The 13,299-nt window shown below is 42.0% G+C and overlaps 1 protein-coding gene across 1 annotated transcript in view; it reads left to right on the forward strand.

Annotated features, from left to right (window-relative positions):
• Nucleotides 1-13,299, forward strand: part of LOC144601413 (G protein-coupled receptor kinase 5-like) — a 213,293-nt gene that overhangs the window by 121,294 nt on the left and 78,700 nt on the right. The window contains exon 3 of the mRNA XM_078413511.1: nt 1,517-1,629. Coding sequence (XP_078269637.1) covers nt 1,517-1,629 — 113 coding nt within the window. The remainder of the gene's footprint in view (nt 1-1,516; nt 1,630-13,299) is intronic.

Here is a 13,299-nt window from a genome sequence, read left to right on the forward strand (position 1 = left end):
CTGGTTGTATTTTATATTTTGGCCAGAAATATTTCAAAAACATGGTGAAAAGTGATTATATTTTGTGCATCAGAAGGCTTTGTGGAAAGGCACATTTACACTGAATAAACGCTATGGACCAAACGATCTCTGATTCATTAACCTGAATGAACTAATCGTGTAGCTTACTAAATATTCACCAGTGCTGTCATTTCTGTAGATTGAACACAGCAATAAGCATATGTTTTCTACAGTCATAGTGGCACCTTTCATTGTTGAAGGAGTCAGACACAAAATGATGGAGTAACTCAGCGGGTCAGGCTGCATCTCTGGGAAAAAGGAATAGGCAACGTTTAGGGTCAAGACCCTTCTTCAGACTGAGGGTCAGGAGATATATGGACAGCACTTAAGAGAAATGAATGGAAGATTTGAAAAAAATAACGATAATGAAGGGAATGTGGGGCTCACATAAGGCCATCAGTGGCCATGGTCTAGGTGACAATGAGTATAAAGACTGAGGGCATTTGCTAGGCAGATGGACACAGGTGAGGAAGGTTGTTTGCAAGACAGATGCATCAATCTGTTAAAATTCAGTCTACTGTTCCAATATTGATACTTCCTAGGGAGACCATATGAAGGTAGTCTGTTTCTAGTTTCAGGTCACATTCCAATTGGTTACAATATGTCAGTTAGGATGATCAACCCCAATTAACCTTGTTGTCTGTTGGAAAAGTTCACATTGACCCAAAGCTTCCTCACTACAACCTAGGGCATAGCTGGTGTTCAGAGAGACTTGTGATAACAGCGCTTGTGATTACAGCCCCATGATATATGACTTAAGAAACCGCTTTGGCAAAAGCGTCTCCATTAGAACCATTATCTTTGATTATCTTTAATTTTCCAAATTCATAAAAAATTTAATATTGTTTAATGTTAATTTAGAAAATGAACATAACAGTTTGTGCTTTTGTTGAATTTGATGGATTTTTATGCCACATATTGAGTAAAAAATGTATGTTCTGTACCTTTAACATGAGATGTTGAGTGTCATAAAGAAAGCAAAGATTAATCATGAACTAGTATAAGAAAATAACTGCAGATGCTGGTACAAATCGATTTATTCACAAAATGCTGGAGTAACTCAGCAGGTCAGGCAGCATCTCGGGAGAGAAGGAATGGGTGACGTTTCGGGTCAAGACCCTTCTTCAGACTGAAGAAGTCTGAAGAAGGGTCTCGACCCGAAATGTCACCCATTCCTTCTCTCCCGAGATGCTGCCTGACCTGCTGAGTTACTCCAGCATTTTGTGAATAAATTAATCATGAACTGTCGAGTAATCAGGATATTTCAAACTGTTGGATTAATGTTGATGCACTTTCAGTATTTATTTCTGACAGTTTGTATCGCTGCCTTTCACAGCTTTCTCTGCAGCACTAAATGACTGCCAAAGAGAATTAGTTGGGCTTAAGCCTAAATTAAGATGTAATTAAGGAAGCTCTATCAAATGATGACGTTCTTTTTCCCCTCCTTTGACCACAGAGAGGAACTATTCCAGCCTGTGTGAGAAACAGCCAATCGGAAGGCTACTTTTTCGACAATTCTGTGAAGCTCAGCCCGATCTCCAGCACTACATAAATTTTCTTGACTTGGTGGTGAGTTGATTATAACATTTCCCCACAGGACAATAATGTAATTGGGGCTTTGTGCCTGACATCTTGAATTTTGCTGTTAGATCATGCTTTCACAATGTACGTTTTTTAGTGAGCCTTCACATATGCGTAGGTAGTGGATTGAAGCAATTAGCTTTGGAAGTTGCCTGTTGAGGAATAACTCCCTGGGATGCTATGTGATATATTGGCAAGTCGGAGCCAACTTGCTTTTTATATGTACATTGAAAGCAAGAATGTAACAAGGGAGAAGGTAGGAATGCTCAAGGATACAGGAGGGAATTTAAGTTTTGAGTCAGGATGTAGAAGACGAGGTATTAAATGAGTTCTTTAGAACCTCTCCAGCCACAGGTGAAGGGAGGTGCCAGGTGATTGGAGAAGAACCAACATTGTTTCTTTGATTACGAAGGGAAAAGGAATAATCCATGAAATCCATAATCAGTGAGTCTAACAACCATGGGAGGGAAGTTTTGGAGAGGATTCTTAGGGATTGGATTTATTCACATTAGGAAGTGAATGGGCTAATTAAAAATAGTCAGCATGGCTGCAGCAAGTCATGTTTTACAAAGGTGATTGAGTTTTTTGAGGCAGTGATGAAAATGATCGATAAGGGTCGGGCAGTGAATGTTGGCTTTAGGGACTTTAGTGAGGCATTTGACAAGGTACCTTCTGTAGGCTGGTCCAGAAGATTAAGATACATGGGATATATGTCGACTTCGTAGTTTGGATTAAGGACTTGTTTACTCCGAGAAAACAAAAGATAGTTGTGGCAGACTGTTATTCTAGCTAGAGGTTTGTGACCAATGGTGTTTCTGTTGATTGTAATATATGTCTTGAACAAAAATATAGATGCGTTGGTTAGTAAGTCTGCAAATTGCACAAAAATTGGTGGAGTTGCGGACAGGAAGGCTATCAAAGTCTACTGCAGGATATAAGAAAATAACTGCAGATGCTGGTACAAATCGAAGGTATTTATTTCACAAAATGCTGGATAACTCAGCAGGTCAGGCAGCATCTCAGGAGAGAAGGAATGGGTGACGTTTCGGGTCGAGACCCTTCATCAGACTGATATCAGGGGGGCGGGACAAAGGAAGGATATAGGTGGAGACAGGAAGATAGAGGGAGAACTGGGAAGGGGGAGGGGAAGAGAGGGACAGAGGAACTATCTAAAGTTGGAGAAGTCAATGTTCATACCGCTGGTCTGCAAGCTGCCCAAGCGAAATATGAGGTGCTGTTCCTCCAATTTGCAGGAGATAGATCAGTTACAGATATGGGAGGAGATAATTGCTCAGTAAAAGACTGCATTTATCCTTTCTCTCGTGATCTTATACACCTCTATATGATCACCCCTCATCCTCCTGTGCTCCAAGAAGTAAAGTCCTAGCCTGTTCAACCTTTCCAGATAGCTCAGGCCCTCGACTGCTGGCAACATCCTCATAAATCTTCTCTGCACCCTTTCCAGCTGAACAACATCTTTCCCACAAATGTATGACCATAACTGAACACAATACTCAAAATGTAGTCTCACCAATGTCTTGTACAACCGTAACATGACCTCCTAACTTCTATACTCAGTAATCTGACTGATGAAGGCCAAAGTGCCGGAAACATTCATGACCACCTTATCTACCTGTGACGCCACTTTCAAAGAAGAGGGGAACCTTTTCTTCACAAGAGTGGTGCATATCTGGAAAAGCACTGAGAGATTAGTGGAAACAGACTTGTTGACAGCATTTCAGAAGTATCCCAATCACCAAGGCAGGAAGGACGCCTTAGAAGGCTGAGGAAGTTTGACATGTCCCCCAACAACTCTCACCAACTTCTACAGATGTGCCATAAAAAGCATTTTATTGGGATGCATCACAGCATGGTTTGGGAACAGCTCCATCCAAGACCGCAAGAAATTGCAGAGAATTATAGATGCATCCCAGACCATCACACAAACCAAACTATCTTCCATTGACTCTGTTTATACCTCACGCTGCCTCAGCAAGGCCACCAGCATAATCAATGGCATGTCGCACCCTGGCCTCCCCCTCTTCACTCTTCCCTCATCAGGCAATAGATATGGAATTGTGAAAACGCACACCATCAGATCCAGGGACCGTTTCTTCCCAGCTGTTATCAGGCAATGGAACCATCCTACCACAACTAAAGAGCAGACCTGAACTACTTTCTACCTCATTGGAGACCCTCAGACTATCTGTGATCGGACTTTACTGACTCTATCGTGCACTAAATGTTATTCATGTTATTCCCTTTATCATGTATCTGTACACTGAGGACAGCTCGATTGTAATCATGTATTGTCTTTCCGCTGACTGTTTAGCACACAACAAAAACTTTTCACTGTGCACATGACAATAAACTAAACGGAAACTCAATGTCAAGTGCTGGAAGATTGGATTAATACAGGTGGGTCCACATGGCCTCTTCCCATGCAGCATATCTTTGTTGTAAATTTGACACAACCCATCACTATAACAGTCAAATCATTTTCAATGTTTGAAGAGCAGGTATACATTTTTGTTTAATCTTCTAATGGTGTACCATTGTTTATGTAGGAAATAAGGGATTAAATGAGTAATTACAGAGCAGTGATGGGTACATTTTTGGAATCTATTGTCAAGGCAGTGCATAACTTTGGGTGCGGCACAGTGGTGCAGCAGTAGAGTTGCTGCTCTGCAGTGCCAGAGAACCAAGTTCAATTGGGGGCCGCTGGTCAGCACGGACTCGGTGGGCCTAAGGGCCTGTCTCCGTGCTTTAGCCACTGTATGATGGGGAGCAAACAGTGTTGATTTGTTAAGGGAAGATCCTCACCTGCTAACCCTGTTGGATTTTTTTGAAGAGCTAACAGGGAGGTTTGCTGAAGGCAGTGCATCGTTGTGGATTTTAGCAAGACTTTTAATGTCGAACAACTTGTTGAAATATGTTAAAATATGAAGCTGAAAGGAAGAGAGTCAAATAGGATTCAAAATGTAGTTGGTTGCAAGCCCCACTGAGTTACAGTTGTCGGGTGTTTCCTGTGTTAAGGTTGTCATCTTTGGGATACCGCAGGCTTTACTACTTGGTCTCCTGCTTTATGTAATACAGATTAATGATTTTTTTAAAACTGAAATATGGAGTTTGATAAAGAAGTTTGCAGTCAACACAAAAATTAGTGGTCTGGTTGGTAATGCGGAGAAAAGCTTTAGACTGCAAACTGGCCAATTGGCAGCAAAGCAGTAAATGGAGTTGTGCGGTAAAGCATTTGGAGAGGTGCAACAAGGCACCGACCGGATTCTAGTGTGTGGAGAGCAGGCACCTATGTCCATAAAACCTTAAAGTTACCAGGACTGGTCAATACGTGATTAAAAACATTTATGAAATGCTTTCCTTTATTGGTTTTAGTTTAGTTTAGAGATACAGTGCAGAAACAGGCTCTTCGGCCCACCGAGTCCATGCAGACCAGCGATCATCCCATGCACTAGCACTATCCTACACACTCGGGACAATTTACAATTTTACCGAAGCCATTTAATCTAAAAACATGCAGGTCTTTGGAATGTAGGAGGAAATCAAACCACCCAGAGAAAACCCAAGCGTTCACAGGGAGAACGTACAAACTTCATGCTGACAGCACTCGTAGTCAGGATTGAACCCGGGTTTCAGGTGCTGTAAGGCAGCAACTCTACCGTTGTGACCTTAATTGGTAAAAGTATAGAATGTAATTGCAGGAAGGTTATACTGGAGACACAAGGAGATACAGAGGCTGGAATCTTGCTGAAAACACAAAGTGCTGGAGTATCTCAGTAAATCAGCCGGCATCTGTGGAAGGAATGGATAGGCGATGTCTCTGGTCTGAAAACCTCTTCAGACTTAAGTTTATAGTGGAACAGTATGCCTCACTAATTCTGGTTATCACATTACAGGAAAGGTGTGATTACATTGGCAAGGGTACAGAGGAACCGTACAAAGATATTGCCAGCATTGGAAAGTTGGGGTTGTTTTCTTCAGAACAGAAGGCTGAGTAGCAATGTGGTTGAGATGCAGAAAATTATGAGGGGCCTAGATAGTGCAAAGAGGAAGGACCCATCTCCCCTTAAATAGTGGTCAAAACACAGATGTCATGGATTTAAAGTAATTAAAAGTGCAGAAAAAGTAAGAAATATTACAAGATAGACACAAAACGCTGGAGTAACTCAGCAGGATTGCCCGCATCTCGGGTAAAGAAATAGGTAACGTTTCAGGTCGGAGCCCTTCAGACTGAAAGATAGCGAAGGCCAAAACAAAACAGGGTCGACAACAGACGACCTCAGGAAGGGTGGAGCCCATAAAGGTCCATTGTTGGCTGGGGAAGATGTGCTAATGACAGGGAACCAAGTAAGCGAACAGTGGTACTAGCAGGAAGACCAGGGTGGTGGAGGAGGAATGCAGAAGTTACTTGTAATTAGAGAAATCAATGTTCATACCGCTGGGTTGTAAGTTGCCCAAGCAAAATATGCTTGTGGCCTTACTTTGACAGTGGGGGAGGCCCAGAGCAGAAAGGTCTGTATGGGAATGGGAAGGGTCAGTTAAAATGTTTGGCAACCTAAGAAATATTACATCCTGAGATCTGCACCCCTCATATATTTTAAAAGAAAATAGATGTAAAGAGCTATGACACTGCAGGATGCAAAAACCTTGCACTGGCAGATCGGGCATCTTTTATACTGGGCATCTCTTTTGCAACATGCCATGGATCAAATAACTTCCCTTTGTGCCTCAAATTCTCTTTGGATCTCTAGTTCTCTAGCAAACACATGTGAGGGTTAATGATCTTTGAATGAACCAACTCAAAATATGATCGAGTGCCAAGTTTGAACGAGTCACATATGCTGCCTTAATTTTGACCAAGTAATTTGTTTAAAACTCTTGGGAGTATGCCATCAGTGGAGTTTAGCATTAGACCTACAAATCACAGATTAGACAAATGTATGAGTATGCAATTTGAAAACTAACATCGAGTGAACCGTTTTCCAATGCATATTTCAATCTGAAATTGAGTCAAGGCACATCTCCCACCCTCTCTGTCAGTGCTTGTGGCTGTGTAGCTGTCTCACAATTTCCTCCCCTGTATTTTATTGTTTCATTCTGTCTGTATCTTTCACCTTCTGCCATTGTATTTCTTTTCCATAGCATTTGTGCCTGGTTCTTTCAAAAACTGTTTCCAATACTTTTGTCTGTTTTTCTCATAGCCGTGTTAACCTGTAACTCTTGGTCTTTTTTTAAAATGTGGATCTGTTCATGGATGTTACTTTCCTGCCTCTTTTAGTCTGCACACATGTACGCCGCTCCTTGCCAATCTCTTTTCTCCTTCCTCTCTCTCCCTCTCTCTCTCCCTCTCTCTCTCTCACTCTTCCATCCTCTCTCCCTCGCTCTCTCGCACTTTCTCTCACTCTCACTAAAGCTCTGGTGAATTCTCACTAATCTGGACAGCTAGTCCAGATTATTCATTTCTGCACAGGATGACTCATTTCTGCTTTGATTTGGAGATCTGAATAACAATTTACATTGTCAAAATAACTTTTCATTATTGATTAGCATTACGGGATGGGAACAGATCCATTGACCTGTCCAGTCCGCACCAACCATCATCCATCCATGTTACACTAGTCCTACATTAATTCCCATTTTTATTCTTCTCACACACTAAACTCACACTAAATTCTATCACTCACCTACAGCCTAGGGGCAATTTTCAGTGGCCAATTAACCTACCAACCCGCATGTATTTGGGATGTGGGTGTAAACCGGAGCACCCAGAAGAAACCCATGGGAGAACTTGCAAACTCCACACAAACATGAGGTCTGGATTGAACCCATCTCTGTGAAGCAAGTCAATGCCACACTTCTAAGAAGAATAAACGTATTTCAAAACAAGGAGGTAATATTGGAAAAAAATTGTTCTCCTAGTTGAGATTTTTCATCCAAAGTCTATTCCCGGAATAGAAGATCCTTCTGCAAGTGATCCGCTCCTCCGTGGCATTTGTGTTTAGCCAGTGGACTGCACCACTTCAAGGATGTGGCTCACCGTCACCTTGTCAGGGCAATTATGGATGGGTAATAAATATTGCCAGTGCCAGTGATGTTCATGTTGCATCAATGTTCTAAATTTTTATTTAAATAGAGCTGCACAAAAGATTGATATCTTCTTATTCATTGAGTGAAGTCGGTACAGCTGGAAAAGTTCAAATTTATTGCCCACGCCTAATTGCCCACAGACAATAGCAAACCACTGTCTTAGACATTGTAACGTATGGAACTTTAAGATTTAGACTTGGAGAGTGATGACAATGTATTTCTGAGATGGAATGCTTTATGATTTGATAAGGAACTTGCTCTGTGGTGACATATCCACTCCTGCCTCCAAGACCATGGTGGTTGGGGATTTGGGAGGTTGAAGAAATGTCGGCAAATTGCTGCATTGTCACTTGTACGGGTCTGTGGTGAAGGTTGTAAATGTTTAGGGGGAAAGATAGGATAGCAATCAAATTGGCTTCTTTTACTGGATTTTGTTCATTTTCCTGAGGTTTGTTGAAACGGCAATCATCTCGGAAACGGGGGCGGGGCAATCACAGGATGCAGGGTGCCCAGCCTGAGACCTGCTTTTGTGGCCACAGTTTTAACATGGCTTCTCTGGGTAATTGTAAACCAGGGACTGTCGTGGATGGATCGGTAGACTTACTCCCGCTGGAGATGATCACCGTATGGCTGTGGAACTGAGTGAATGATTCTTGTTTTCCAGCCCCAGTCTGAATGTTCTGGTAATGGGCATGGACTGTTTCACTATTTAATGAACTGTGAGTGGAAGATGCCAGAACTGAGGGCTTGTACTTGCCAGGAAAGGCTCAAGCTGGGACTGCTTACTGTAGGAAAGGGAAAGCTGGCAGTGACCCAGTAGATAAAATTAAAGTTATGATGATATATGATAAAGTACATGTAGAAAAGGCACTTCCACTTGGGGACGAGATTGGGGAGAGACCGAAACTCTGGATTAGAATTATGAGAAAGTCCTAAATCCAATAAGAAATGCAGTGGATGTGTTGAAGGCTACAAAAGGGGCAGAGGAGGTTTGAAAAACGCATCTATGCTGTCCTGGACAATTTCGATCTAATGGTTACTTCCACGTTATAAATTCTGAGATAGCTATCTCACAGCAATGAGCCGTTCCCTGTTGGAATGTAAGCTATGTGTTCCAAAAAGTGTTTTGCCCTGACATCATTACCACCTAGACTGATGCATTTTTAATTTTAGATAATATACATATAAAATAATGGCATGCAGCAACAACCATCATAGTTCAATTAGGAATTGGTCACAAATAGCACAGAAATATGAATTAGACAGCAAATATTATCATCTTTGCAATTTCTTATTCAAACATTACAAATGTTGTTTTGTACTCCACATTTTTAACTGCATTTCTGCATTCATAAACTAATTGATCTTGATTTGTTTAGCCAAAAAAATGTTTGGACCTGTAGGTCAATGTCTCTTGAGCGCTCATTTCCTGTTGCTTAATGAGCAAAAGTATGTTTGCTGGAGACATATTTAGTGTGTTTACTTCTTACTCTGAGTCCTAGAGCTCCTGTTTTTGGCTGAACTAGAATTGCATGAAGTCTTCCAAACTGCGAGTATGTATATAAATTAAAAAAATAGCTGGAAAATAATGTCGAAAGTGTCTTTGTTTATCTCGGAGGGTCAGGAATCTATATATAAATAAAGCTGAAATATCGTTTCCACTTTATAAACTTATGTAAACTGTTTGAGGCTTTCTTATGGTAACATGATGGATGCAATAGTGCCACTGGACTTGTGTGCATCATAGCATTGAAATTTAGCAACTTGAGGGACTGAATGGCCTACTCGAATTCCTGTGTTCTCCTATCTTATGGCACAACTCGAAGCATTGTAATGGCTGACCTTTTTGTCCTCGGCCTCCTCCACAGTCAAAGGGAGGCCACATGGGAAATTGGAGGAACAGCACCTCATATTTCGCTTGGGCAGATTACAACCCAGCGATATGGACGTTAATTTCTCTCATTTCATGTAACTCCTGCATTCCCTCCCCTCCCCTCTCTCTCCCCCCCCCCCCCCCCCACCTCCCTCCCTCCCCCCATCCCCCCTACTCCCCCACCTTAGTTGTCCTATCAGTTCCTCTGGTCGCATCCTTATATCCCTCTTGTTATCACACCTTCCCCAGCTAACAATGGGCCATTATGGGCTCTTGAGGTCATCTGTTGCCGGTCCTGATTTGGTCTGGCCTTTTCTCACCACCAGTGTATTCCCCCACCCCCCACCTCTACTTTGACTCCAAAGATGGGTTCCAGCCCGAAACGCGTCTACTCTTTCTCCAGAGATGCTACCCGACCCGCAAAGTTACTCCAGCATTTTGTGTGTATCTTTGTTATTAACAGGAAACAGCTGTCTTGATAAGTTAGGAATCCTATTGCAGTTGGTCATAAAACCATAAAAGGATGTTTTTTAATCCATAATTTCAGGACATAGAGTAATGGAGCAGGGAGATTGAAATGGGGCTTGAAAATGGGAATACCGTGGACTGATATCTAACCAATGCCACCGTATAATGTTAAGCCGAACTATAAGCAGGTTTTGAATATTTTTGCATTGTTGCAAACACATGGAAAGCAGTTCATCGGTATGAAAGGCAGAGTGATGTAATGTGCGCTGTGGAAGATTTGTAATTATGTAACACCTAATTACAGCTGACAGAACATCTCAAAGTTCTTTGATGATAATAAGTGACTAACTTGTTCTGCAGAGAAATGCTCTTCAAATAATGGGCACATGACAGTGAAAAAATTGCATTGGACATGTCAGTGTTATAAGTTTTATGGATTAGTTTTCAGCAATAAAAATACTGCACAGAAGGTTAAAGATAATGAAACTGGCTGTATACTTGAAAGTATCAAAAGTAAGAATGATGGAAAGTAAGGGCAATGGTCATGCAGCCATTAGGAATCGTCAATTCCTTGTAAAAGTGATTTGGCAGCTTTAGTTTGTCATTAATATCATTTAAAAAATTTCGTTGTGAGGATGTTGAGAAATAAATACATGAACTTTCAAGGCTGTATTATCTGCCGCTGCAAATTGAGATTCCCAAGGGCATGGGTGCAGGCCGCTGGAAACCTTCTGCTTATCTTGTTCCCATCTTGACAATGCCATTAACTTTAAAAATAACTTTAATGAAATCGTTTTACAGATTTGAAATGTTTTCAACCACAAAAATAAATTGTCGACTTGTGATAAAAATGTCCTTTTCTCAGCGGCAGTTTTTAGAATATTGCTGGGTGGCAACTCCCTCATTTCAAATAGAATTCCTTCTGAGACAGTAATCTGAAGTTTAAACATCTGAACTCAAAGCCATTTTTTCTCTGATGTGGACACACTTGGGAGGCTAGAATTTAATGCCCATCCCTAATTACCCTAGAGAATGTGGTTTTGAGTTGCCTAATTGTATCTCTGCAGTCTTCATGACAAAGATACTCCTGCTGTGCTGCGAAGTAGGGTCCTCTAGGGTTTTGAACCAATGTAAGTGATGGTATGGCAGTATATTCCCAAGTCAGGATGGTGTAAGAACCACCAGAAGTCCTCTCTATTATGTGAAAAATGTGCATTGAATTCAAGGTTTCAAGGTCAGTTTATTGTCACATGTACTAATTAAGGTACGGTGAAATTTGATTTACAACGAGTAAATGTAAGGTTTGCCCAGATTTTTATAGAGTAATTGGGCGGCACAGTGGTGCAGTGGTAGAGTTGCTGCCTTACAGCGCCAGAGACCCAGGTTCGATCCTGACTACGGATGCTGTCTACAGAGTTTTATACGTTCTCCCCGTGACCTGCATGGGTTTTCTCCGGGTGCTCTGGTTTCCTCCCACATTCCCAAGACGTACAGGTTTGTAGGCTAATTGGCTTGGTATAGTTGTACATTATCCCCAGTGTGGGTAGGATAGTGTTAGTTTGCGGGGATCACTGGTCTGTGCGGACTCGGTGGGCCAAAGGGCCTGTTTTGCACTGTATCTCTAAACTAAACTAAACTCAAATTAATCTTAGATCAGAATAGAGTTTCGAATTTTCTAGAATGAATTAGCAATGTTTGGTAGCTGGCTACTATTGCTAATCATACTAACTGCAATAATCTTCTACATTCTGTGGGGGTTCCTTCCGTATGTAACAAGAAACAGGGGGATCCTGGTGGAGGTGCATGACCTTGGATGAGCCATCTGGTGTGCACACAATCTAGCTTTCCTTTCTAATATCCTCTCTGGACTGGCAGTAGTAGGTTAGATGCCAATTACACTCCCGCCGGTGGATGACTAGATCACCAAGCCAAGACCTCAAGTTGTTGATTCTGATTGACGTGTAAAGTCAAAAAGTGAGTTGGAAGGAAAGCAATTGGTGAAGTGTCCTACAGTAATCAACACAAGATTTGCCAGCCTAGATTTGTCCTGGCCTTTTCCCACCTTTAGATCCCACCCCCTCTACTTTCAGTGTGATGGTTCCGACCCAAAACCAGGGCCGTCTTAACGCATGGGCCTGATGGGCACTTGCCCGGGGGCCCACGAGCATAGGGGCCCCATGCTGATCTGTGTATGTTAAGTGACTTGCAATAAATAAATACTACTTTAAAAATGTAGGTTCAATAAGTGCTTTTTTCGCAACATTTTCGGTCACTAAGGATAGTTCGGTCACTAAGGCTCACAGCGATCTGTAAGTGCTTTTCGCAACAATGTAGCACCCTAAGTCCATCGCTAAGTGCTTTTCGGTAAGTGCTTTTCGCCGGCACGACAGGGGGGGGCTGGTAGGGAAAGGGGGGTGGGGGAGAGTAATGGTAGGGGCCCCAGTACACTGCTTTGCCCGGGGGCCCATAATGCTGTAAAAACGGCCCTGCCCAAAACGTCACCCATCCTTTTCCTCCAGAGATGCTGCCTGATCCGCTGAGTTGCTCCAGCAGTTTGTGTCTATCCGGTACAAAATGGCACCTGCAGTTCCTTCCTGCACAAGAATTCTTCTTCTTAAGCCCTTTGATCCTCTAGGAAGCATAGGCCATTGACAAATGTCCTCCACCTCACTCGGTTGTTGGCGGTTCTTTTGAGATCTCCCCAGTTGAGTCCACTCCCAGACATTTTTGCCTGGACATCTCTTCTCCAGTTGTTCCTGGGGTGACCTTGTTTCCTTCTTCCTTGGGGGTTCCATTTCAGGGTTTCACCACATATGGAGAGGATTAAAATTGTGGAAAATGGACAATAGTCCAATGGAAGCTAATGTTGGTATGTGTTGAGTTGGTAATCTGATTACTGATCTGTAATCACAAAATAGTGCACTGCTGAGATTATACTTAATGTCTAATGGCAACCTTCAAGTTGTCCATTTGTTTAGCATGTTATCAGCAAAAATCCGATGGAGTAAGGGAGAGTTGTAACATAATGAAAATTGCTGAAAGATTAATACATTTTTGAAAATTTGAAGATATAGCATGTGCTGTAAATTGTTTTTTCTTTTGTAATAATTAAATGTTATGAAGGTCTGCTTCATGCCGTCAGCTAAGCCTTCTGAATATTGCAGATATACTGCAATGTATCCAATCGTTTCTTCATTCAGTTCCTCACTTGT

Source organism: Rhinoraja longicauda, chromosome 16 (genome assembly GCF_053455715.1).
Source record: "Rhinoraja longicauda isolate Sanriku21f chromosome 16, sRhiLon1.1, whole genome shotgun sequence".
In the NCBI taxonomy this organism is placed as follows: Eukaryota; Metazoa; Chordata; class Chondrichthyes; order Rajiformes; family Arhynchobatidae; genus Rhinoraja; species Rhinoraja longicauda.